This window comes from Gallinula chloropus (assembly GCF_964237585.1).
Source record: "Gallinula chloropus genome assembly, chromosome: 4".
NCBI classification, from domain to species: domain Eukaryota; kingdom Metazoa; phylum Chordata; class Aves; order Gruiformes; family Rallidae; genus Gallinula; species Gallinula chloropus.
The window spans coordinates 20,630,630-20,657,739 of record NC_140088.1 but is presented as its reverse complement, the minus strand read 5'-3'; the positions used below and the strand labels follow the sequence as shown (position 1 = coordinate 20,657,739).

General features: G+C 42.9%; 1 protein-coding gene across 1 annotated transcript in view; it reads right to left on the bottom strand.

Annotated features, from left to right (window-relative positions):
• Positions 1–757: 757 nt before the first annotated feature.
• PHRF1 (PHD and ring finger domains 1) overlaps positions 758–27,110 on the bottom strand; it is a 31,639-nt gene continuing 5,286 nt past the window's right edge. The window contains exons 2-18 of the mRNA XM_084263782.1: positions 25,877–25,991; positions 25,414–25,536; positions 23,811–24,052; positions 22,801–22,884; positions 21,835–21,956; positions 17,893–17,990; positions 17,161–17,333; positions 13,051–13,180; positions 12,559–12,692; positions 11,550–11,737; positions 10,691–10,810; positions 9,092–9,246; positions 5,468–8,248; positions 4,625–4,776; positions 3,860–4,120; positions 2,638–2,766; positions 758–1,480 (exon numbers count right to left, since the gene is read on the bottom strand). Coding sequence (XP_084119908.1) covers positions 1,346–1,480; positions 2,638–2,766; positions 3,860–4,120; positions 4,625–4,776; positions 5,468–8,248; positions 9,092–9,246; positions 10,691–10,810; positions 11,550–11,737; positions 12,559–12,692; positions 13,051–13,180; positions 17,161–17,333; positions 17,893–17,990; positions 21,835–21,956; positions 22,801–22,884; positions 23,811–24,052; positions 25,414–25,536; positions 25,877–25,967 — 5,118 coding nt within the window. The 5' untranslated portion in view covers positions 25,968–25,991 and the 3' untranslated portion in view covers positions 758–1,345. The remainder of the gene's footprint in view (positions 1,481–2,637; positions 2,767–3,859; positions 4,121–4,624; positions 4,777–5,467; positions 8,249–9,091; positions 9,247–10,690; positions 10,811–11,549; positions 11,738–12,558; positions 12,693–13,050; positions 13,181–17,160; positions 17,334–17,892; positions 17,991–21,834; positions 21,957–22,800; positions 22,885–23,810; positions 24,053–25,413; positions 25,537–25,876; positions 25,992–27,110) is intronic.

Here is a 27,110-nt window from a genome sequence, read left to right as displayed (position 1 = left end):
ACCCTTTAAGAGGGCAAGTTCCCAAGCGTGCTCTGCAAGGTTAGGAAAGCCCTCACACAAGCCATGGTGCTGTCATCTGGTACACTCAGTTGCGGGTGAAGGAAAAGTCAGGTTCTAAGTTGTAACTGATGGGTCTGCTCTTTAGCTTCCCTATTAAATAACTTCTCCCTAACATGGTTAGATGGGGAGTGAAGCTTTTTGTCAGGCTCATGGGCGCTGAACATATTTAAGTGAGTGTAGGTCAGAGGAGCACTTAAAAGAGGGGCTGCATGTACTGCAGAGCAACCAAGGAGTTTTTTAAAGACAGCAAGATGAATTGAGTACGTGTGCTTTTCAGTGGGAAAACCAGTCCTCCTGCAGAGGAGGAGCAACAATTATTTATCCAACTGCAGCCCTCTTCTAGAGATGCAGCATCCCTGACGCAAGAGGCAAGCAGGAAGGCTTATGGAGAATAGGTGGGGCAAAAGTCAGCTGTAAGAAACAAATGACACCTGCTATAGGACTAAAACCGTTCAAAATAACTTTATAAATTCTGTCACATTTCTGCTTTGTACATCAGTTCCACCTTATCCCTCTGGCTTGTCACTGAAAATTCACAATGCTTGCTTCCCACCCCCCTTGTTCTCCTGAAAGGCAGACACAAAACCAGCCATCAGTGCATTATTTACAGAAGTGCAACACAGTCTCCTACCCCAAAATTAAACTTGTCACCAATGAGATACTTCCAACAGGATGTAAATAAACACCAGGGCTTGAGCAGTGTTTCCGAAGTCAGTTTATAAAGGTTAGCTCGTTCCTGCAATCCCCCAGTGACAGAGTGAGTAAAGCTTCGCTCACCCTCCAACAGGCTAAAAATACAACAGTTCAAGTATTAAATCAGAAGTTTCTAAAGACAATCCGTATTTCGATAAATAAACACAAGGGAACAGCATACAGCTCTCAAGATACTGCATATGAAAAGTGGTGTCCAGTTCCAAACTTTTAGCACAACAGGTGCACAGCCCAAAAATGTGATCAAAGGAACCCTGAAAACCTGTAGCAATCTGGGAGTCCCAAACACTAACCTCTTCCGTGTTCCCCCTCAAATTACTCTGCTGGTCTGAGGTGTCTGATTGTTATTTAGTTCTACATCTGTAGGTAATCCAAAAAACCCCAAAACAAACCCACCCCAAGTTCATTCCCACATGGAAACAGTTCAAAAGAAGGTCCCGCAGGAAACTCCTCCTGCATCCGTGCTTCTCCGCACTTTTATTTTAATGAGATACAGCGGTGGCTCTGTTATTCCCCCCGGCACAGAGCTCACAGCCAGAGCAAGCGCAGCCCAAGTCACGCTGGGGGCTTGCTCTCAGTTGTCCACTTCCCGTGTGTCTTCCCCCTCGGGTTTCTTGTGTTTCCTCATGTGTTTGTACTTCTCCACGTACGCCTTCACCAGGTTCGCCACCTTCATCGGGTTGATCTCGCCGCTCTTGCTGTGGCAGATCTACAAGGGATTGGAAAAGGCATCTGGTCAACCAACAGCACCGGGTAGGCAAGAGACGAGTGACACAGAGGCCCCCCAGCCTCGCCAGGGGAATGGCCCTTGAGTCACAGGGTAGGATGCACAAAGCAGAACACTCAACAAGGGTAAGAGTAATTTCACCAGTAATTCCAGGAAGGGCCCAGGACTTATCTACTGGGCACCAGCTGAGTGAATGCAGGAGCTCTGAAAGCTGAATCACTCGGTGTTACCACAGGCACTTCCACCCAGCAGCCTCACACGACATGTGTGGCCAGGGAAGTGTCAGCTGCCCATTTTCCGAGGGGGTTGAGGAAAGGATGCTCAGACTAGCAGAATCTGGCAGCTTTCAGGGCCCATCCTGAGACAGGGAGGAAAAAGAACTGACCCTACAAAGTAGTTTATCAGTATTCAGAGAAGAGTTCACGGTGACCTCAGCAGTAATTGGTGTTGCTCAGCTCTCCCACAGACCACACCTGAGGTTTGTACGGGTCACGTAGAAGCTATGACATTGCAGCCATTATCTCAGGAATTCTGATTTACGATGGAATTTTTCAGTGACAACAGGAATGTAGAGCAGGGAGAAAATACAATTCTCCAGCGTATCACTTAACCACCCTGGCCACAAGAGCATTACTCGCTCTCAAGACAACATTTGTCTGCTGATCAGGACTTTTTCAGCACTAAGATTTGAGACAAAAGTCAACATCAGCCAAATTACAAGGCCTTCTTCCAAAGTTCAGGGACACCACAGATGCTTGAGGAATTAAAACACAAAGTATTTTCTCCCTTTAGGAGAAACAGCTTGACAATTCTGCCCAAAGTTCTTAATGAGAGAGATGTGATTGTTTTCACCCAAGGCACGTACCATGCAACGTTGCACTCAGGCAGCTTAAGCTTAGCAACGTTCTGGACCGCTGGAAACATGATCTTCTAAAAGGAAGAGTCTGACAGCTCTTGTCAACAGCACCACTCAGCCCTGCTCAAAGCAGATACTGCTTCACCACAAGACTGTGGAGTACGAGCCAGAGTCCAAAGAGCTGTGACTCAGTTACAGCATGTTAATGCTGAAGCTGGCAAGCGCAAAGTACTGCTGTTCCCTCAGCGACCTGCGCAGCTCCTCCACTTCACTGCCTCCTTACCTTCTGCACCGCTTTCCGAAGAATGCTCTTGTACTCCTCCTTTGTAATCTCCCTCTTCTGGTAAAAAGGTTTAATAGCAAGTTTCACTTCTTCCACAGCTCTTTCCTGCATGTGAAGCTTCTTCATGTACTGCACAGTAAAGGGAAGTTTATTACCTTGCGCTGTCTTGGGAATGGTTTCTGAATCTGGTTTTCTTAGACATGCTCTAACAATTAAAATACTCACTTCAATTTCAAGAACCCCAAAATTTTAAGGAAGCACTAGCCTCAAAACTACTTCCTTTACTGTAAGTTGCAGTCGTGAAACCAGTATCAGTTCGCACTGTGAGGAATCCGTGTTTTACGTAACATTTATTCTACTCTTTAGATACTGTGTTTTAAGCAAGTGACTACAAGGTACCTTTATTAATCATTTTTTGTCCCCTCCCTCCCAACAGCTCCAATGTAAAAACACATCCATCAAAAGATACCAGATTCTAAAAGCTGCAAGTCATAGCTGTGACTACAAAGCTTCAGGTAGCTCTAAATGCATTCCAGAAGTTGTGAAGTTGCCTATACATTAAGGATTATAGATGAAATCAGAACACCATCTATCAAAACATGTTCATAAGAACTGCTGCTCAGAAATGGAGGTTTAGTGGGAAAAGTATCTTACTGCTGTGTTTTGTGGTACAAAGTAAAATTGGCTTAGACGTTTTTGTTCTTGTGTTAGCAGGTCCAGCAAACTCAGAACCGAGCAGCAGGGACGAGCACTGCAACATCACCATGGTTCTACCACCCTTGCATTTCAGTGCTGATAAGCAGCAAGTTACAGTCCTACCTCTCTGTAGGACTGTAGTGAGAACGGACACTAACGTCAACAAGCTGGAGGGGAAAGGAGAAAACCAGGCGTTTAAAGGAACTTGGACGTTCTGGCTTCTGGAAAGTCCCTTACAAATACTCATGCAAGAAATGTTCAGAACTTTAAGAACATAAGATGCTTCAATCCCTCTGCCTTGCTGTGATAAAGCAGTAGAAAGTGCAACCATCAACTGGAGGAAATCCCAAAAGAATTCAAAGAAAGGACTGCCTGCCATTCCTGGGTTACGCTGGCACTGAAGCCAACAACGACAACAAGGGCTGGGAAAATACAGAGGAAGTTAAATAAAACAAGCCAATCCTAGGAAGTTTATTTACACAGCTCATTAATGCTATGCATTTGCTACTTGATAGGATTCACTCACTTCCTCGTTTTTTGTTTTATCCACTGGAGGTTTTGGTGCTTTGATCTTCTCTTCGGTGTCTCCAACAGAAGCTGCCTGGATTCCTGGTTCAGACGCAGTAGCCAGGCTGCCCGGCTCCGGAGTCAGGCTCTGCCCTGCCACGCAGCCAAGCGCTGGAAGACTGCCCTGCATGATAAACTGAACCGTGGGCTGGCTGACAGGGGCATAGGGGGGAAGGCTTGAGGGCAAAGGTGGCGTCAAAGGTATATTTTGACAGTACACCTGCGAAACAGATATGATTTTGTAAATGCTTGTGCTTGTAAGAGAAAGCATCAGCTCAGGGTTTTGAGAGCACCTTTTGTCTACTCAAACAGGCAAGCAGTCACTATAGTTCAGGCCACCAGGGAGGCTAACGTCCCAGCGCTCGACTAGGTCTCTGCGCACCAGGAGCCCCACTCAGACTGATGGCACCGACCAACGCCACCAGGCTGATATTTACAGCCTGGTCACAGCCAGAGAGCAGCTGACAGCTGCTCAGGCAGAGCCCTCTTCCCACAAGTCACAGCTGAAAACAGAAGCTGCACACATAGAGCAGCATTAAAAGAAAATGTGCTTCTCCCACTGCAAGGATCAGCTGAGAGATTAAATGATTACTGAGGTGTATGGGCTATATGAAATGTACCACACGCAGGAGAACTCTGCTATGAGAGGAGGGTGTTGCACAACGAGGGCACGGATGAGGTGGGATGCCTTCCATGACACTTGGGTGCCAGAATAGGAACCAACCTGAGAGGAATCTAGATCAGGAAACATAGGCTCAGGAATCATATAATTGGTTGGAGGAGGCTCATTTAACTGCACCTGATTTAACGTTTGGTTCATGTCCTCTGCTTTCCAGGCCCCTTCTTTCGCTCGCTGAAGTTTGTAGAACGGCATCCCTAGGGTCCCCAAGAGGAGAAGAAAACATTTAAAAATAAAACAAACATAATGAGTCAAAGATTCAATGTCAAATATATTTTAAAAAAATAAAATAAGAATCTAACAACAAGGCTAGGTATAACAAGATTTTGTTTAGCAGTCATCAACATTTTAAAGCTTCTGATAGAGGTCTTATCACCCCCCTAAGCAATTGCTTTTTACAGGGCTTCCATGAGAGTAACCAGTGAGAACCACCAAAGCGACTTCGTCGGCACACACAGCAGTGTCCCAGTCTGAACCCTTTCTAGCAGCTTTGGCTTAGGAGAGCTCTCAGGAACAAGCTACAGAGCTCTGTCACGCTCCTTGGTTCTGAGTAATATTTACACATTCTGAAGGTAAACCACCCATTCTAGTTAACTGCAGAAAGGGCAGAATGCAGGCTGCCAGTTCAGGGATCGGGTTGCAATACGTGCTTCACGGCTGAACGAGCTGCCACTAGAGAGCCAAGCTGTGCTGACAGCACATCCTCTCCAATTCATTAACACAACTTACCTCATGGCTTCAACAAGTGCAAAATGCCAGCTCTCAGGATTGGAAGCCACAGGATCACCCCAGCTCAGATGACAAACCCATTACACTACAGCCAGGCACTAAACCCCTAAGCCTTATACAGCCCGCTTTAACGGCTCTAGTCTAAGAGACTAGACTTACTTGGAGCTTTTCCAGCAGACAATGTGCCACTCCCTTCCTCTTGAAGATTCCAGGTAACCCTCTTCACTGGTGCTTTTGATTTCAACCCAGGACCCTGAGGTACCACCTCCAATTCAGGCTTGCTGAAGTTACCAGTGTTCTCATGTGACACAAGGCACTCATCTTTAACCTCCTTCACACAATCAGTTACTTTGCTTTTGGACGAGCTTTGAAGCGGTGCAGCCGCAGTTGGAGTGTGCATGGTAACTTCCTTCTTTGGGGGTGGCTCCATCAGAGATGGACACAAAGCAGTATTTTCTATTTTTACTGTAATCTCAAGGTTTGTATTGCTACAGCTGCCAAGCACTGCCGGATCACCACCACTCATTAGTTCTGTTTCAGCAAAAGAATCCACGTTGCTGACTGGAACACTAACGTTTGTGATCTCCGGCACAGGGAATCCAGTTTCAGTGGTCACTTCCCGACAGATGGGCTCCACCTTTATAGTGTCTTGAGCCTCCCTCAGTTGAGCTGGGGTCTCAGCCTGTATTTCCTCAAGTTTGACATTTGGTTGGATGGTTATGGAAAGCTCTTCTAGTACTAGCTCCTCCTTTGGCTCTTGTTTGAAGGAATGGAGTTGCTCCAGACACCTAGACACATTTTCAACGGGGGGCTTTTGATCCTTCTCTGGCGCAGGGGGAAGCGAGGTCTCTTTTGATCTGTGCTTTCTCTCTTTGGAACATGATCTCGATCGCGGCCTTTTCTCCTTCGATTTGCTGCTTTTGTGTTCCCGAGATCGAGATGCAGACCGAGACCGAGACCTCCACTTTCTCCTCTCCCGAGATCTGGATCTGGATCTCTTTCTGTCCCTTGACCTCAAGCTACTGTCTTTATCATACCTCTCATAGCTTTTGTCTCTCCTGTGTTTCCGCCTTTTAGTCCTCTCAGTGCTATTCGATCGGGAACGCTCCCTCCGTCTTGATCTCGATCGAGATCTTTTCTTCCTTTTCCTATTTTCATGAAACTCAGAAGTACTTCCAGGACTACCTGAACGTGAAGTAGATTTCCTTCTCTCCCTAGACCAAGAAGTTTTTGCCTTTTTATCCTTGGTTTTATCCTTAGTTTTCCTTTTTTTAGCTCGTTCATGGCTGCTAGAACGGTCAGTAGAAGACCTCCTGCTCTTGGGTTTCAACGTGTGTGTTTTATGTTCTTCTTCACCTGACCAAGAGGTGGATCTGGAGCTCCGGTCCCTTGAGTCTGCTCTATCCCTAGACCCTGATCGGGATCTCTTACGCTCTTTGACAAGTGCCTTTTTCCTTTTCATCTTCTTCTTGCTTCGGGAGGGGGAGTTCGAACAGGATCTGGAACACGATCGCCGCTCTGTTTGTTCTACCTTCTTCTGCCCATCATTCTTGGAGGGACTATCTGGTTCCAGTTTCACGTTAATATTGGGTCTAATCAATTCTTCAGCATTAAAGAACACATTAGGGCCTTCTCTGCTTTCCTCCTTTAAACACTCCGTGTTAGAGATTTGCTTAACAGCAGACGAAGTGCAAGGACTGCTTAGAAAGTCTTCCTCGTCCATATGGCCTCGTTCCTCTGTATCAGAGATCTGTTCTACGATCCTGCTCTCTGCCGGCGCGTCGTCCTGAGGCTCCGTGTTACCAGGTGGTACGTCAGAGTCAGCCCCGGATCCAAATACATTTCCTACTGTGTACGGGGTGAAGCGACGGACAGTTTGAAACGTCTGAACTTTGGGGTTTTCAATGGAAATAGTCCTGGTGATGTTAGTTAGCGGGATCCCCGAGCCAAGCCTTTCGGGACTGCTGCTTGGCGAACTCGAGTCTGATCCTGTTGGCTCAAAGGGATCATATATTTCACTTTTGACCTGCTTTTTCTTAACTGAGAAAAGAGGTGAAGGACTCTCTTTCTGCTGCACTTTGTCATCCACGGGGCGGAAGGTGTTACAAAATCCTGGGCTAGACAGTCTGCTGGGATGCCCTGCGTTCCCAGGAATATTGATTTTAAAACTCTCGAAAGAGCTTGGGCCTTTACTCCTTGAAGTGCCCAGTAGTGAGGAACTGCTGTACACACCTGTGTTGGCAGAAAAGGACATGCCGCTTGTACGTGTTTGCTGCTGGGATTCCTTGGCATTTGACTTCTGACTTTCCACCTTGCTACCCTTTCCTGGCTGATGAGTGCTCTCTTTGCCAGTCAGCTGGGTTATACAGGAGCTGGGGATCTCACAGCTTTGGCTTCCCGTGGGTGCTGGTTCTGCCTGCTTGCTGCTGGTTTCCTTTTTAATCTTTGGTATCCTGGGAAGCTCAAAGATGTCAATTCTCTTGGGAGGTGGTTTTAATGGCTGCCTCACAGCGACAGCTTTTGAGCCAGAATTCACGTTACAGCTCAGGGGCTTTGAAGATGAGTCAGCCGGTGCAAAGTTCTTCGAGTTTCCATTAAATCTGGGCATTTCATCTAACCTGGATCCATGCCTGTACAGAGCAGCTGTATTCTGAGCCTGAACAGACCTGGGTGTCATTGAATATTCTGATTTTACAGTTGTTTTTTCTGATGCAGCTGGCATAGGGTTTCCTGCGGGCTCAGTCCTGCTCAGTGAGGGTGAAGGCGATGAAAACAAGCTTGAGGAGGAGGGTCTGCTGCGAGTACTCAGCCCAGAGGAAACTGAAGGTCCAGCAATGGAACTGCTTGTTGTGGTCCCTGAGTGCACTGTACTTGGGTGGGTGTTATGTCCTGAACTATCACCCACTCTTGAATCGTTCGCTGATTTTCTATGAAGGGGAACTATGGCACACAAGCAAACAATTAAGCTCTTCAGTACACTGTCTGGACATTTTGCCCCAACATTAAAAGTAGCACTGAGCTAATTAAAGTTCTCCTTTGGCTTGCAGATATACTACACAGTACTAAGGCAGTCAGATGCTCAAGATCTACCACCAGTCAACTGCTACTCTGAGGCAAGTACTAATGTTTAGCAAGCAAGTTACTCTGTTCAGTAGGTATCACCAGGTTTATGATTATTACCCTGTATTAGCTGATCGATAAAAATTACTATAAAACAGAGGATGCTATAAAGCTTTATTCTTAAAATAAGAACCTACATTTTAAACTGAAGAGCTTCTCTCCAGGTAACACCATGCCAAGGGAAGAGACAGGTTAAGATGTTGGCATGTATTCTGGAGCTCTACTTTTGCAAAGGAACTTCTTGCCAAGCTCCTTGCTGCTGCTCTTCAAACCAAAGAGGAGTTCACTAGCATGGCAGCAACGCAGGTAAAACGCCAGAAGAGTTGGGCACTACAGTCTCTCTGCTGTGTCCAGACCTCCATTTTTACAACAAAGCACGAAGCTACAGCACAGGACTTTTGAAAGAATAACACTCCATTTTAAAAACAAAATCCTCCTGTAACAGCTCAGCTCCTCAGTTGAGACAGTGATAATTAATGCTAGTTCAGAGGTTACTAAAAATCTTATTGGACAGGTTACTGCTAGCAACTGCTGAATCTATTCTACTTATTCAAATACTCAATAATAATATCCCTAGTGATTGAAGCTATGCATCCCATAGGATCAGGGCAGGTGTGGATGAAAGAAAGAGGCTAACTGCACTATGAAGTGCCAAACCCTTACCTGCCTTCTTCGCTGTCAGTGAACCATCTCTGTTGATGACCACGTCGGAACTGCTCATCATGAGAAAGCTCTGTCCAGAGAGGATACTTCCCAACAGATCAGGCACAGGGGCAGCTTCTGCTTCTTGATCAGGACTCAAGGCAGGTACACTGCTTCTGCATGTTTCAGAGGGGTTACATTTCCTTTACTCCTACAGCACTTGTTCTATACACACACATTACATTAAGAAGAAACTAAAATCAAGGGCATAAACAGAGGTCAGCCAGGGAGGTTCACTTCTTGTTTTGGCTTCACTAGAGTCCTCAAGCCCAACTCTCTGTGACAAACTGAACTTTTGCTGACTTCCCACAGAAACACCACAGGATAGGTAAAACATGTCATCATACCAGAGACCTTTGGTAAACAAGCGTTTTTAATCTTAAATAAGAGTGGTGCTCACTATGTTGTGTATCAAGATTAACTTCCCAGCACATTTTAGATGCATTTTAGAAGCATAAAGCATTGTTCAGCACTTCAGAGATACTTCCATCCCAGCTGCCTCTCTTCTCCCCACCAAAGCACAATCCCAAGTGTATTTCTCAGGCCCACACTGCTATGTAAAAGAAAAAAATTAATTAAAAAAAATCATCAATGCAGCTTTGACCAGTGTTTACAGATACCTTTATGCATTACACAGTCTTATGGAGATGGCTTAACTCTAAGTTCTCTAATCTTTAAATATGAACTGAAAAAGTTTGAGTGGTTTTTGGTGTGTGGGTATGGCGTTTTTGGTTTTCTTTCTCTGCTTCAAAAGCAGCTTTCCAAACGTAACGTACACCAAAACCCCCTAACAACATACAACAGAGCAGGAAACTCAGTGCTGTCCAGGCAATTCAAGTCTTCAGAAAAGCAGAATTTTAGTTGTACAGTTCTACCATTTTCTAAATAACGTGCTACTCAAATCTGAGGACACAAAAAGCTTACTGAAAGGCTTCCTTCAGGATTGAGATGGGCAAAGCAGTATATTTCTAAGGTATCTTGTAATATTTCTCTCTTAATCTTAAGAAACCAACCTTTGCCCTAACTTAGATGCATTAGAGGACACCCACGTAAGCTTCTCATATCTTTAATTTAAGATGAGGTCCCTTAATTTCTCCTTGTCCCCAGCTCCCTCAGCCTTGCAGTTTTCTGTGAGTCAGCTTGTACCTGCCTCAGGTATTTCCCCCATCCCTTTTCTTCTTGTCACGGTCCTGCCTCATGTCCTGCCCCTCCACACTGAATCCTACACCCCAGTCCTGAAAACACACTGTGGCTGCTGCCAATGGGAGGCACCCAGCAACGCGCCCTGTCGAGCGCAGGGACACACAATTTGTACACACAGACACATCTGTCTGACAGCAAAGCAACTGTTAAACTGCAGGATCAAACAGTTTTCTTTAAGTTTTCTGAGCTCAAACAAATGATAGAAGAATTGTGTGAGGTGGGCACATCCCTTACCTCCTCTGGATGTGCAATTAGATTCTGTGGCCCTTTTGCTAGATTCAGTTTGCTCTTTTGCTCGGGTCATTAGACAATTAGAGAAAACAATACAAAATCAAACAAAACTTGATGGATTTTTACCTGGGAAGTCCCACAGAAACAGGTCTAGCTACAGGACGGTGTGACCTCAGTGCTGACTGGGAGAGAACTCTCCTTTTGGCACTGACTGGAGAATCTGGATTTGCCGGAACCTCTTCATTGCTGTGGGCAAAACACACATGTGAACCCTGAAACCATCTGAATGTTTTTCACGTCATTTAGATGAAATAGGTAACACTACTGCCAGGACAGATATGGTTAGAGAGAACTGGGGGTTTATGATACTTTTTAAAAAATGATTTGTGCAATACAATTATTTGCTGTGGCTACATAAATAGAACAGTATAAATCATCCTGCTGAGATTCAAATATAATTTTTTTTTTTAAATACTAAATGGGTAATTTCCTTTTATGAAAGGATCAAAAAGACTTACTCAGTGAAAAACTGAATTTCACCAACAACAATATCAGATGACCCCTCCCCAAAATCCAGAGATTAAGAGTCACACAAACTATGTCACAGTAAGATTTCTCCTGAATTTAAAGTGTCTGGAAAAGTGAAGATGGATAAAGGACAAACAAGAAACATTCTACAAGTTCACCCAGTTCTATGTGAAGTCACTGTTTATTGTATACCAAAGATGTTGGCGATCTTCACTTAGAAATAAATAGAAAATATTTGATAGGAATCTAGCCTCTGACTGAGTCAGATACTAAAGAACCCCATGGTATTTCTTTAAGAGCTCAGCAGCTTGGCCAAGAAGGAAAGAACGAACAGGCCAATGTGTTTGTTATGAGCTGTGTATCCAAAGCTGCCTTCAGATGAGAGATCTACACTCTGCAAAATATCAGACGCTTGTGAAATTATCAGGTCTCTGATGACAATCCAGAGATATCTTACCTTTCATAAGGATCCAACTCATATGGATCTCCAAACACAGACAAGGAAGCTGCACCAATATCGGCTCTCATCAGACCAAGCGAGGGCTCTGTTGGTTTGTACATGGAAGGAAGCGAGGCCCCACGCAAAGGTTTACTAAGACCAAGGGTTCTTGCGATACGGGAGCGCGTAGTAGCCTCATTTTTCACCTGCATGAAGAAACTGGGTTATTTTTATGCCACAGTAAGTACATACCCTGTGTTTAAAGCCCCTTTTAACTCTTCCCTTAGGCTAATTACAGACTTCAGGTAACCCCTGGTAGCAGAAGCAACGTGGATTCATTGTCTCTATTTGGTTTAAAGTACATGTTAAATCTCTAATCATAGCCTATATGTCACTTCATACAGAAACTGCACTTGTCAGATTTAAGTGATCAGGTAAGTAAAGTTTCTAAAAATATTTATTAATGTCATTCAAAATTGTAAATTTTGGGACAATTCTGGCTGTAGGATGTGAACTCTAGTTAAGGTTGCTGAGGACAGAAGTTAAGCTGGTGCATGGTATTCAGTATAGTTCACGAGACCACTACCTACAATTGCACAGGATTTTGAGAGCCCTTACGGCTAATTAACTGAGTTTGCAACAACACAGATACAAACATCCGTAACCTATTAAGAAGAAAAGGTGATGGTAATTTTGCCTGAGCTTGCATCAGTACCAAGTAAACACTAAAGCTGAGTGGCAAGGCATGTCGCAAAGCCTGCAGGATATGCTTCACTGGGTGATCCCTGTAGTTCAGGGAACAGGATTTGTCAGCAAACTCAGCAGGCCTGCCTAGAAACTGCGATTTGTTTCCATGTACAGCATCTTCTGGAGTACACTGGACACATCCTGTACATGCTGGTACCAGAATAAAAGAAAAAAAGTATCTGCTATCATTCCAAGACAATGATTTTTTTCCATTCAGTAGTTTCAGTAATTTTACAGATGGCTGAAAAACAGCCAACATGGGACACTGGCAGAAACTCACACGTGACCTTACTCTTATAATTTTCCCCCTTCTCTTCTTTCTCAGACGCTGGCGCCTCTTCAGCTGTGTTCCTGAACTTTTCTTCCCAGCAGATTTTGTCTGGGTTCTTTTTTTGCCTCCTTTCTTCCTCCTACCTGATGGGACAAAAGACATCCAAGTATCTGGCTAAGTGCTGGCACTGCGTTTTATGCTGTACTCCCCTTTTCACTCCCCCATGGCACACAGAGCAGCAGAGACCCACAGCGTGCTGCAACAGTATAAAACTACAGATCAGAAAAAGTGAAGTCATTAGGATTTATTTAAAAGGAACCTTCAAGCCACTTCTGGGCAGAGGCAGTACAAGGAAAGAAGAAATTGCATGTGGGATTCTTCTGTAGCTGCACAGGTATGACAGCATACAGCTTATTAGCATATTTTGTATGACTCAGGCTTATCTTCCCAGAGCTTTTACTCTTGTAGGTGAGGACTGCAGGAGGTGTCTGATGCCCTTACCTGTTCTTCTTTTCTGCCTAACAGGAGCCCGTGGTGTCAGAGGACGCTGGTAGACGGCTGTGTTTAGGCCTGCTACAACTGCCTCAATTGTTTCATCCAAGAGAGAGGACATGAGGTACCTCGGCACATGCTGCGTGGGGAATTAGAAGGTACATGATAGAGGTATTTAAAGGTCAGCAACAAGTTAGTTACATAAGCATTTGATGAAGAATGGATTCGAGATTTGAATGAGAAGCACTAGTGTCACCAAGCTGCCAGTAATGCAATTACATCACCTTTCTCACCTACTATCGTATTAAGGAGAACATGACCTCGCTCTTCAGTGGCTCTCAGTATTACAAGTCACAGCTAGCCTAACTCTGCCTCTTTAAATGAGAAGAATCCCTAAGACTGACATTCCCTCAATGAAAAAGTTCACTTAAGAACTTTCCCAAATCTAACTAACTGAGCTCTAGCTCATCATGCAGCTAAGTGTGATGAGCAAAGACTGAAAAGTCACCTCAGTACAGGTCCACTATCTTAAACTCCTCATTCTTTAGGTCAGATCCACCTAAAGCTGTGAAACGGGTCCAGAGACAGCATTTCAAAAACACTCCTGGTGGAAACTCACTGAAATGGCAGGTGTGACTCCCCTTCCACAGCATCTCTTCATGCAATAAGCAGGAGCTGCTCCGACAGGAGTCAAATTCCTCTTCCTTGCAAGGGTCAACCATGTTTAGATAAACACACTTGAAGCATATGGATTCCAAACCATCAGCCACAGAATGCGAGCTCAAAGCCTCCTTGCATTGCACAGATTTGTTCCTTCCTTTAGTTGGAAGGATATTAAGAGAAGGTATCTTTCAACAGCTATGTTAAACTGGCCATGCTCACACCAACCACATTCCTGAAGTGTTGTAGGGTCATAAGATCTTAGAACAGTTTGGGCTGGAAGGGGTCTTTAAAGATCACCTAGCCCAACCCCACTGCCACGGGTAGGGACGTTTCCCTTACCTACTTCCCATTCTTCAAAGAACTGTAGCACATTAAGAATCGATAGTTTCATACAAGCACAGCAGATGGGAAGATGCCTCTGCTGTTACAGATCATGCACTGTGCCTGCTTTCTACCAGAGCACGCCCATCACATCCCTGTACATTTATGAAACACATATGTAGCCCAGATGCTGGAGCAGAATGGCTTTAGAGCATCTTGTAGGAGCAAAGAACCAAACTGCAAAATGTTTGAAAATATAATATTCCAACAGAAACACAAACTTCAATTCATCTTACTATGGAAGCAATTTCACCAGGCTTCTCTATTAGTTTCACTAATGCATGCTCCAAACTATTGCTGAGCCATTTTTATTAGAACACCATTATTTTAATTATCACAGGTGCCACTAAATATGACAGAAGGTTCTCTGATTTGGAGGAGAACAGGATGGAGTAAGAAAAACCCTGATGATTAGCCTAGACATACTTTATTTTCCTAGAAGGATCTAAAATAGTGCATCTAGCCACCCACCACTAGTTTAGGCACCTGCAGAAGAACAGATTAATTGCAAAACAAACTACCTCCCCAAATACTAAAGCTTTCCAAGGATCTGAAATCAGTATTTCTCCATGCTTTGAGGACAAGAGCTTACATACTCCTTAACCAGTGGGATTAAGCCTTAGTCAGCTCAAGGTACACGCTACAGTAAGATGCACTTTTATTCAGAGACAAAGGGAATAAGTAATAGTGCCTTCCTAGGTGCAGTTTATCATAATCTCTGCAGATTGAGCAGTGGAGCTTTGTGAATGGGAAGTACCAGGCTTCCAGGTTTACACTACTACGTGACTGTGAAGTCCCCAGGCACTACACCTCTCATCTGCAAGAGACAGCTACAATTTCTAAAACAACAGGCAGGGAAAGAAAGGCACTAGCAGCTACCTTGTATAGCCTTTCACCTCAAACAACTCTTCTACTGTTACTTTTCCCAACACACAGCCCTGGCAACTCAGATGTAATTGCTCAACAACGATGAATCAAATAATTCATCAAGTTTTTTTCTAATTTATCAATTCTTCTCAAGTTGAAATGAAAAGGTCTGCATCTGGGGACAGGAGAGGGCTGGCAGCCAAGTAAGATGACCTCCACCAGGAAGGACACAATGAGTTTAAGGACTGCTAAAGCACTCTGTAAAGTCCTTAAATCAAGAAAAACGATGTAATAAAAACTTAAATGGGGGAGTTAGATCTTTGTTCATGGCACCTGTTTCAAACCATTCTTACTACATTAATTCAGATCATTTGGGATTTGCTACAAGTTTCTCTCCTCCCACGTGCAATGATTTTGATGAGAAGTTGAACAGGTAAACTCTGGGGAATTAATTAGCAGTAGACTGTTCTTGCCAACCAACAGGAAGGTGAAATAATAGACAAACTCCACTTTTTCACCCCAGACGCTGACATTTTGCTTTGCTTCTCTTCAGCCTGCCTTTATTTACCTTTATTTCTTCTGCCTGAAGTTACAAAATATAGAAGTGTAACTCATGAAGTTGAGGCATTACACAACCTCAAGTGAATTCCCTTTTTCTCCCACCTGACCTTTACAGCTGAAATACAAAGGACAGTTTAATCTGCCAGGCCTCCTATCTCCATTTCAGTTTTTTCCCCACTCTGTGCTTCATGCTCAGAGAGCCTTTATAGCAGACCCAGCCTGAAATCCACAGACAACTGACTTGAAGAAATACTTAGTTTTACCCATCCCTCCCTTATCCCCCTTTTCTACATTTCCTATCTTTGGGGGAAAAAACCAACCCACCAAACCGAAGTGAATACAGTCAAAATCAACCCAGTCTGCTATTGTCAGATGAAGCCAAGCTTAATTGCACAGCATCACTGAGTAATTCAGGCTGGACAGGATCTCAGGGTGCCCCTTAGAAGGGTCTGACCTTTCTGTTCACTAGTCAGCACTGAATTTAAACCAGGCTGGTCAGGCCTTTCTTTAGGTGGGTGCTGAAAGCCACCTAAGACAAGTATTTCAAAAGCTGTCCAAGCAACCTATTCCCAACACTGACCATCCCTAGGGAAAAAAAAACAATTGTGTCCATGTCACGGAACATTAGGAGTTGGAAGGGACCTCTAGAGATCATCTAGTCCAACCCCCTTGCCAGAGCAGGATCGCCTAGATCAGGCTGCACAGGGCAGTGTCCTCTTTCTTTCAAAAGTTGTAGAAACATGAGATTCTACCAAATTCAATAGCAGCATCAACGAAGAGCCAGTTAGCATATCACTAGTCCCATGGAGGTTATTCACAGGCTCTGATTCCATACTAAGTCAACATATACTCCTGTGTAATTTAGGCTTTTTACAGTTACGCAAGCAACAGGTAGAGTGTTTGGGCTAATGCCAGAGGGCAAAGCAGGCCCCCAAGTTTGAAAGTTCTTAGTTTGCAGCATATCTATTATTCCCTAAAGGATTGTAGTTATCCCAGCCAACAGAAACATCCAGCTACAGTCATCTTAAGTAAACAGTTCCAAGAGTAAGGAATTTGAGGGGCTTTGGCTATGTGGGATACTCTCTTGCATAGATTCTCTGGTGCCTATTAACATGGTTTAACTCACACTGCCACATCATTGACATCATCGCCTTTTTCTCTTCAGTAAATAGCTGATTTTCACACAGAAACATTAAAAATACTTAATTTTTCTCTTCATTTTGGCTGAAGGAGGCCAACAGGTTCTACTGCTGCAGCAAAGGGGGTAGGAAGACAAACAAGCAAATACATAAATGGCAAATAAACACGTCCTATCTCTGCAAAAAATTATGCTAAAGAAACAGAAGTGCTGCACAAACTGTGCATTAACAGCCACTGGGAATAAAAATACAATTTTCTTCTCACAGCTGAGGTGACAAAAATGCAGATTAAGAGATGAAGCTACCACAGATTTGAAAATAGAAAGTCTTTATCATGTGCTGGACTCAGTTTGCACGTGTTCTACATCTCAATTTAAAAGAACTCCACAATTACTAATCATTGTCCTATGGGCAGACAACAGCGACAGCTGAGCAACTTAAGGGGGTACTCATTTCAACTCTTCCACAAGGTCTTCCCAGAGGCTCATCAGCAAATAGTCCTCAATACCTGGATTTGTTGTGCTGTTGTTATCCGGTTTCTGTTCACTGTTGCCCTAACGCGTTCGCTTTGCCGAGTTCTGGCTATAGCTCGGGTTCGGACGTGAGGGCGCAGCCTACTGGTGGTAGGAGTAACATCAGCCATGAGGGCAGCAACCTCTTCTTCACTGACGTGATCTGTGTCTTAAAAGAAAAGATGCTCAGGTCACTACAGGTGAGAGCGTTTCAAGAGTTTTGGCCAAAACAACCAAAACCAACCAATCAAAAAAAATCAGGATTCCCTTTCGTAAACCCATCACCTCCAGAGGCAAACATTATCCTCTCAAAAGGAAACGAGTCCAGACACCAGTGCTTCAGACTGATACACAGAAAGATGATTTTCTTGGCAATAGAAGCTGCTGCTACTTTGGCAATCTGAGGTCAGGACACTAATAAATTCTTCCTGTTGTAATACAGTGCAGTTGCACTAAGGTGCCGGGCTTGCCTCAGGAAGGTCAAAGAATTCTTCTAAGAAGCAACCCCACAGGTTATAACTGCAGATGAAAATCTTAATAAACAAGATCCTCTTATCAGTCAAGAGTTCAGGTCAACTCTTCAGGTTCAAGAGAGAATGCCTATCACACCCATTATTAAAAACTGATAAAACCAGGGGTTAAACATCTCTTCCAAAGAGCACACGCTTCACATGATCTAAGTCAAGTGAAAAATATTTACTTTTGACTGGATACCACAAAACCCTTACCTGCAGCAGCACTGACACCCATGGGGGCACAGGCTGGACAGAACCATTCATCTACAGGGACTTCACTCAGAGGTGGATTAAGGCATTCCATGTGATACCTTGAGAAAAGAAAAATCAAACAATGTACTCCTTACCAAGGGAAGGGAGACTTTTACCTCCTTCCTACATAAGGCAGACGTTTTCTTAAGCTTGAAACTAGTCTACGCATCTGCTTCTACTCATCTTCAGAAAAATTATGCTACCCAATAGCTATACAAGGGACTTCAGTTCTAGATGGTATTTTGATCACTTTAGGCTCAGAAGAGTGAGCTATTTCCCCTCGCCGTGTGGTGTACTGCTTGTCATACAAATCCACGCTCTAAGGAACATGCAAAGCCAAAACTGATGGTGGCACAGAAAAAGGACAGAAATAGTAAGGTGCAGGAGAGGCAGCAATCAGGCAACATCAGTTTCCTGCAAACCAACATACTACTAAACTAAAATGTACTTATGAACACTTTATTTCACGACTAGGCAGAGGTGTTTACTGAACATATCAAGACATTGCAACTGACATGGCATCCCACACATACCTGGTGAGATTAAGACAACAGTGATAAGGATTTCTGTGTAACTGCACGAGCTAGGTTGCAGGGCATTGGTCAGTCACTGGCTGGATACAGCTGCTTGCAGGACTGAAGACTAACCACACTGACTTTCAAACACCACCAGAGAACCATACTCGCCCTTATCAAATCTCAAAGGGAAAGAACGGAGTATGATGCTACCTTAGGTAAGCCTTGTGAAATGTTCTCTACCCAACAAGTATAGCAGCTAGACTGAACAGTCTCACCAACCACTTCTAGACAAGCCACCCAGGAAAGCCTTTCAGCATTACACAACGTGGGTTCTGTTATTTATACAATTTATTCAATTTCCTTTTCAGCAATTAAAAAGCCAGCCAACGTGACATGTATTGTCAGCACAGAATTTTTGAAGCAACTCATGTTCAAGCACACAAAACCCAAGTGCTTAGACCATGTTCCCTTGGAAAGGGACACAGGGAGGCCATGGATTTCAGTTAAGAGTTTCAGTTTCAAGTTAGCAATATTTCTATGACCAACTTTGTTGTTCTTCTAAAATGGGATCCCCTACTATTACTTCTGATGTAGTACAGTGTTTGAGTCGGAAACAAAGGAAGAAGAGCGAAGCTCTGTTTTACCTTCCCATGACAAAATTGCCTGACAACCTCTCTCAATGCCTGGTCACAGAGTAAATCAAAGGAAGGAACATCCCTCTGACACTCTAATCCCATTTTACAGCAACAGGAAAAAACCCACAGCTGTTAGACTACAGCTGTTAAATTACCTTTCACCCTTCACCCAAACTTCAGATCATCTTTCAAACCTGCTCCAAACCACATTACGATAAACTGAAGTTTCCAGATAAACTGTCAAACCCACCAGTATTATTTATACTAAAATATATTGCCAGTACAAAACAGACTATCACGTCCTTCACACGTGAAAGGATACATGTTAGCAGATGAGACTTTGTACTCTTTCAGAGACTTCAGAAGATGGAGTTTGCAACGATGCTTGCAATCAATCGTTACTTTAAAATTACAACAGTGAAGTATTTTCCTTCTCTAGGAAGAGAGCCTGTTCTCCAACTGCCAGCTACCAGGGATGAGATCATTTCCCCAAAGCAGTATCCTAACAAGTAATATTGTTAAATTCAACCCAGAGTCATAACAAAAGTGCTTGTAGAAAAAAAACCCCACACCTTTCTTACATACTTTTCAAGTTATCTCTGAGAGTTCTAAAGTCACAATGTGACTGACTTGACAAGCAAAGCCTTTCATCCCTAGAACTCTGGAGACTGGAGAACCTATTGCAACAACTAGAGTCCCCTGAACAGGGAAAGAACCTTGTCACACAGAATCATCATAAAACCCAACACCAGATTTTATAGGAGAATAAGGTGATACTTGTTTTACAACCCCCCCCCTTGAAGTCAGTTGGTTTTACTCACGCTCATTCTCTGAGGTTCATTTCCTTGCACTCCTGTACCCACCAATCACAAACACAAAGACTCTGTGTGCCCAAGCGCTCTGGCCGGGAGTATTTGTGTGCAACACAGATGGGGTGAGACACACTGGCCACCAAGTCTTTAACACATCTCCTGGGCTCTGGGACTGGCAGTTAAGAACTGATCTCAGACTTCTTTCTTGTACCAGTTAAGGAATGAGTGGATGCTTTTGGGGATCTTTGCTTCGTTATTTTGTCTCAGTCTTCACAAAAAGTAAGAAAAGTGACATCTATGGAGTTCAGGAATTTTGGTCATGGATGTAGCCCTGTTCTTTATCTTCCTGCCACCCACCTCTACTTCAGCATTACTATCTCTTCTCACTACTTGGTAGCCTAAATGAAGTCACACATTAATGTGCCACACCAATAATGAATTAACCCTTTTTCTACTGTTTGTTCAAGTGTCTAAACACATGCACTTTTGTATTCATACCAATCTAAATGCTATTGTTGCACAGTTTAGAAAGTTAGGAGGTCACATTCCAACAAGTCTTACCTGAAAATGGTTTCAATAGGAAAAGATTTGGTTACTTAAACTGCAACTTAAATTCAGAAAATAGCATTCAACAACACAGCTGTGCATTGTGGAAAGACGTGTCTAGCTAAAAGAAATGGAAAGACTAGATGATTCCATTGGTTTTAGAATTGTTGGCAGAAATAACTGATGAAATTTTTACTCCAGTGTTGAGTGGGTCAGAAGACGGAGAAGAATAAAACCCAGATTTGAAGCAGCTATTTACATTTTTCTTGAGTTTATTAGCTCTCCATGGCTGTGATTAAGACTGCAAGCTCTTTCTTCAGGAAGTGCTTCTGGAAGCGCTAAGCCAAGCATTTATTTAGAACTTATTTTAGGAATATAAGATACAAAAATCAAAGCTATCAGACTTGGAAAAAAATTTAAAAAATAATCAGAGGAACTATTGAGAGACTGCAAAGGAAACCCTTAAGTGACACCCACACTTCAGATAAGGCTCACAGAAGTTCAGTAAGACCTGAAATACATCACTTCAATTAAGACTTATGAAAAATTGGTTTTGTTTAAGTATTTTAAATTCAGCATTCTGATGACATGTTTAACAATATTTAGTATTTGTGATTTTGTCTCTTATCCAGAAGGTGAATTGGTGTACATGGACACTACAGAACAGAAAGCCAAAACCAGACTATCCAGAGGCATAGTTAGCTTGCTAGAATTAATTTTTGAAAGTTGCAAGCAAGTTTCTCTCTTTGTTCAACTGACACCATCAAACTGACAAGGCTCCAAGACTGATTAAATGGTATAAGAGCTTTAAATTGTAGCAGGAGACTGTAGGCCCAAAGTTGCACTCAAATATCTTGATGCCTCTACTTGAGCATTTTATTAATCAAGAAGGAAAAAATATGTTAGAGAGAAGTAAGCAGGAGTAAGGAAATAATTTAATATCTATGGCTACAAAGAAAAGGTCTCAAAATTTCATGAAACTATGAATCTTAAGCACTACTCCCACAAAGCACTAATGCTGAAACAGTTGGGACAAGTCATGCCCTCTCTCAGGGAGGTAGAAAGGGTAAGTTTTTTATCCTCCATGCACCCAGATGCTGCATGGATGACCACAAACATCGTCATCAGTTGAAGGTACAGTCATCTGTTTTGGCGGTCTGTAGCACTGATATGTGCAGGACTCTGCACACTTACACTGCTACGTGACCAGAAAAGGATCCATCACATCACAGGCATGTCTGCGCTACAGGCACATGGATACAGCTCTGGCCACAGGAAGGAAGTAGCAAGGGGCAGCCTACAAACCAGATGGTGCCTGTGGACCAAACACCATCCAGCCCCGCAGCGTTATCTGCAACCACGTGGGTGCTACATTGCTTTCAGCCTCCTTACCCTGCATCACAGCCATCGCACAGCAGCAGGCGATCCTCCCGGTCACTTCTGCCACACACCTCACAGAAGGTTGGATCATCCTCTCCATCATTACCCTGAGTTTTTGTGTTCTCAACAGGAATCTAAATGAAAGAGGGATTCATGTTCTATGTAAAAAGTGGCACTTCTTTAAAATGCATTGTCAGACTAACAGTACCTGCAGCAAAAACTAAAAGTGAATGAACTGAAATGGCTGTTACACACCAGAACCTTCATTTAGTTCAACAGATCTAGGACATGATCAAGTGCTTGAGAACACCTACTGAACTTCCCCACTGCCAGACAGCAACAGCTACAGAACAGTGCCTTTTAAGAACAGGTGAAACCAAAATTCTCAAATAAGATAAAGTGCAGTCAAACAAAACCATCCCAAAACCAAGAGAGAGCAAGCTTAGCTTTTGTTCCCCCTAAACATGATTTATGTTTTCACACTTTTGTTAAAATGAAAACAATAATAGACCAAACTTCTAAATGTCCCCTGAAAACCAACCTGTTTCTGACATTAAAGAGCAATGACAGCTCTTCAATAATTCTGAGACCATCAGCACACTCAGCCTGTGCCTTTAAGGGCTCATTGCCATCCATCTGCCTCCCCTTACAAACCCAACTGCTACACAGTATAGCTGACAGTGAGGCATAAAAAAAGAGATCACATATAACTGAGATTATTCCTATTCACTGCAGAGCATCTTCCCCGTGCATACAGACTGAACACGAAACAGCAGTTATGAAAACCACCCCTTCTGCCACCAGCAATGATGCCCCACTTCAATCCACACACACAATACCACAGGAAACATGGTTAAGGAGGAAGAAAAATTGTAGCAGGAAAGAAATAATTCATCCAAATATCGGATAAACATGCTAGAAGTGAGTAGCTATTTTTGTGGTAACCGGCCTCGTTGTTTGCTACGGTAGGAAGCTCACCTTTTTTAAGATTTTGCCACCAAAACGAGCCCGAATGCTAATGTAATTAAAGAGAATTCGATCCACTGGACAGGAGTTGGCATTCTACAAATACAAAAACATTCCCACAGAGTTAATAAGCACACGCCTTGATTCAATTTTTAAAAAAGAAATCTTCAATTATGTAATAAACATTAATTTAATGTAGTAATCATTTTAACAGCTATTGATCTTGACATTTTAAGTACTTAAATCTGACTTATCTGGTTTTCAAACAACCTATTGTATCAGAGAGAACATGCATTTTTAGAAAAGTATTTACTATACCAAAGTTATTTAATTATTGCTCAATTGCCAAAGCAACGTCAAAGTTCTTCCAAACATTGTCTGGAAATAGTGCTCATGTTCTAGGGCATTTTCTTTCTTTTGGACAAATGAGCAACTGGAAATGGCTTACAAATATATTTACTAAGAATGATTTTTAATTTTTTTTAAATTATCAATGGTACTGCTTCACACACAAAGTTTTATTGTAATTCTACCCTGGATTATGATTATGGGAGCTACACAAGTGGCAAAGAACTCTCACTGAAAACTGAATTCAGAGCAACCTGCTGATTTAGTCAGTATTATTTTTCCATCTTTTCTATGTTTAAATGCTTGTGGTTGCAACAGACCCCCACATAACAGCCACAACACAGAACTTAACAAGAGAAAGTTAGATATACAGAGAAAACCAGTATTACTAGTGTCTTGACTTGGAAAAAAAAATTCAATGCCTAGAAACACACTTGTTTGTGGTATCACAGATTTCAGAAAATAGAACAGATCAGGATGGGTACAAGAGCAGATCCACACTTCACCAATGTGAATCCTGCCAAACAGAGCAGTAACTTGAGTCTGTGAAAAAAAGCTTAAGCAAGTGTAAATACTACAGTGTGCTGTTCCCATTAAAGCAGAACAGCATGATCAGAGGGGAGAGAGCAGAGCATACCAGAAGGCCACAGGACATTAGGGACAAAACAGCTCACCTTAGACCATTCCACAATGCAATCCAAGCAGAAGTAATGGGAACAGTTTTCAGGAGTCCCAACAGCCTGATCCCTAAATGTGTTGAGGCAAATGGGGCAGTTTTCTCCATCCTCATCAGAGGAAATGCTTGCTTTGCTTATGTGTGGCTCTAATTTCAGAGAATCAGTCATTGCCCCCAGAGCAGCCTCAGTTTCTTCCTCCTCTTCATCTTCTTCCTCTTCTTCATCCCCGTCTTCGCAATCTTAAGAAGTGAGAGACGAAAAACAACTCTGATGAGCTGCAAGGCTTCAGCAGTGAGTGCAGAGAGGGTGGGTAGAATGGGGTACCAGTTCACAGAAAATTCCAAGCAAGCTTATTTTACAGGGCAGCAAAGGCAAAGCACAGCCTCCCCAGCTTGAGACAGTATTTTTTTGCTGTTTTCCTTTTTCCTAAATCCCTTCACTAAAAAGCAATAGATTACTCTGGCAAAAAATAAAGCCTGATAATGTGACTAGTCTTGCAAGAGATTAAAAGGACGGACAGCAGGAAAACAACAGATTATCAAAACAATAAGAGAATAGGGTATGTCAGGTTACCACTGAACAGTGATGTTCATAAAGTTATAATAATCATGTATCTGTTTGGTTTTTTTTAAATAGACACACCAGAGGACAAGTAGCAGCACCACACTCACCTGCAGAACAACAGACTGAAGATTTCACCAGTAAATCATGAGAGTCAAGAGACCTGGGTGCCTACCCAGAGGCTGCTTAAGAAAGCTTAGGTTTGAGTAAAATTAATTTCACTCACTCAGCACGTGTTGCTGAGAGCAGTTTTTGTAGTATAAAACACAGACGTGTGCTAGTCTTTCCCTAAACCCTGTGAATTACGTTGACATTTGAGTAGCAGCAAAAAGTTACCTAAAACAGACTCACTTCTCTTTTTGTTTTGGTGAGGAGGAGTGTGTAGTTATTATGTTCTTTTTTTTTTTCCATAACAAAGATGGGGCCCATGCCTTTTGTATTTTCTATCAAATTCTCCTGTCTCGACGTAGACTATACTCTAAAAGATGGATTAATACAGATTTTGGCACCTGGTGTCAACTTTTCAGTCTGTGTTCAAATCAGCCTAACTAGTAACTTGGAAAACAGAGCTCTTGCCTTCCCAGCAAGCTTTAAAATATAGGATTTCTTTATCCAAATGACAACTTGAGTGCAGCAGCTTCAGCAGTACATGAAGCTACCAAGTATGTATGCTCAGTAAAATTAACAGATCCACATAACATCCACGCTCCTTTTTCACAGGAGCAAACAAGCATGCTTTTCACCAATTGCAGCATGAGCCATTGCAGCAGTTTTGACTTTTTTTTCTTCTAGTCATGCTGGAGCAGAGTTCACTCCTGCCAACTATAACTACACCACTTTGGCTGGTGGATAGTTTTCAAAAACACAAAAATGCTTAAAAAACAGCAGAAATTGGGGAATAGCACTTGTTTATTACTGTAGGATTTGGGCATCAGCCTGGCACAGCAGCATCTGCAAATTTACATGGTTAACTTCTGGAAGAAAAGCTTTCATCCTACTCTCTCCTATTATTCCTGTTGACACAGTTCAAAAGACTTACCCTCTAATTCTTCATCTTCACTTTCTTCCTTGTCCTCCTCACCTCCCTCTTCCTCAGAGTCATCATCTTCCTCCTCACTTCTGGTATCATCTTCTGAATCACAGCTATTCCCACCATTGCTTTCTTAAAAGGAGAAGAAGAGAAGAAATACCTATTAGATGCAGACCGACAGAACAATGAAGGACACAAAAGAATGCCTGTTTGGGACGCTACGTATGATGTGAAAACCTAGACTTCCTCAGAGTCAAAGCTCCCCATTCTGAGAAACTCAAGACAATCATCCCAGCCGTTTGAGATACAGAATTTAGGAAGCAAATCAAAGATATTCTCAAGGCATGCTTGTTTGCTTCTGTGAAAAACAAACAATAGTCACAAATGTATCTTTACTTATCTTTGGAGGTTAAATCAATAGGTTCTCCAGCCTAGAACCAGAAGTATGTACATGCAGAGTGGTTGCGTTTACCTGTTTCGCTGAGAAGCATGAGACTCTGTCTTTTGCTCTTGCCTGTGGCAAAATTCTTGTTTATCAGTTCATCCTGGCTGTCATCATCCATGGCAGGACATTGGGAATCCACTCCCTGCAAGAAGGCACACTTCAATGAGGCAATGCACCACCTACACAAAGCAGAGCAGGCATCAGCCTGGCAACGAGCATCCAACACAGCTGTGGGGATGTGATCGGTACAAGGGACACTGCTCTACAGCAAAGGCTGGTCCCAGTTCTAATTAAGAGGTGGTTACAGGTAAGCAGTTACTAGTTTCACATCCCTACTGAGCTAGGTGAAAGCAGCTGCTTGTGAAACTCAGTTTAGGTGACAGATTCAGCTCTATCTTGGGCTCCTGGATGAAAGGAAAAGGTATAACCAGAACTCCCCACTGAAAATAGGAATCAAAAGCTTACAAGCACCAAAACCATCCTGTGCACTGGCAATGAAATGCAAAACTGAAAGGAACCACAGGCTCTCTGAACAAGGCCTAACTGAATGACAAAACGTGTTTCAAATCAAAATATGCTATTTTGCTCAACTGAAAAGAAACAAGAAGAAAGAATATGTATGTTAGATCTGTCTTCCCCCCGCCCCCCAAAAAAGGCCTTTTCACAAACCTGTCACAAAATAGAGGAGTCTCAGACTTCACAACCATTATCCCACAGAAAGGAGGAGACTTGATTTGGTGCATATTAATGCAATCACATTAATTGCCATGCATTAGCACAGACTGGAAATAAAACTGACAGATACTGAGAGAAGACTCATGATCCAAATTCATAATGATAATCAAACCAGAGCTTTTAATGTATAACACTACGAAGTATTACAAAAGACAGATCCCTGTAAGCTTCTATAAGCAAGTCATAGAAAAATATAATTATAAAGCTAGATGTCATATTGCAACACAAAACACACCCCTGGATTCTTCTACAAGCATGGGAAAGAAGTTTCAGTTGGGTGCTCTTCTCCCACTCTTCCTGCTCTGCATTAAGTATCTTGCATATCAAGAAAAATTTGGGAACAAAGCAGTATGTTTTATTCAAGTGCTCTTGATGTGTACCTTTACTTGCACACTCCCTTTTTGAGCCACGTAGCACAGCTCTGTGCTTAAGAGCCCTAAAATGTAGGCTTCGCTAAAGCAAAATAAACTGCAAATGGAGTCCTCAATGCTGACAGGGAGGAGGTGAAAAAAAAGGCTCAAAAGAA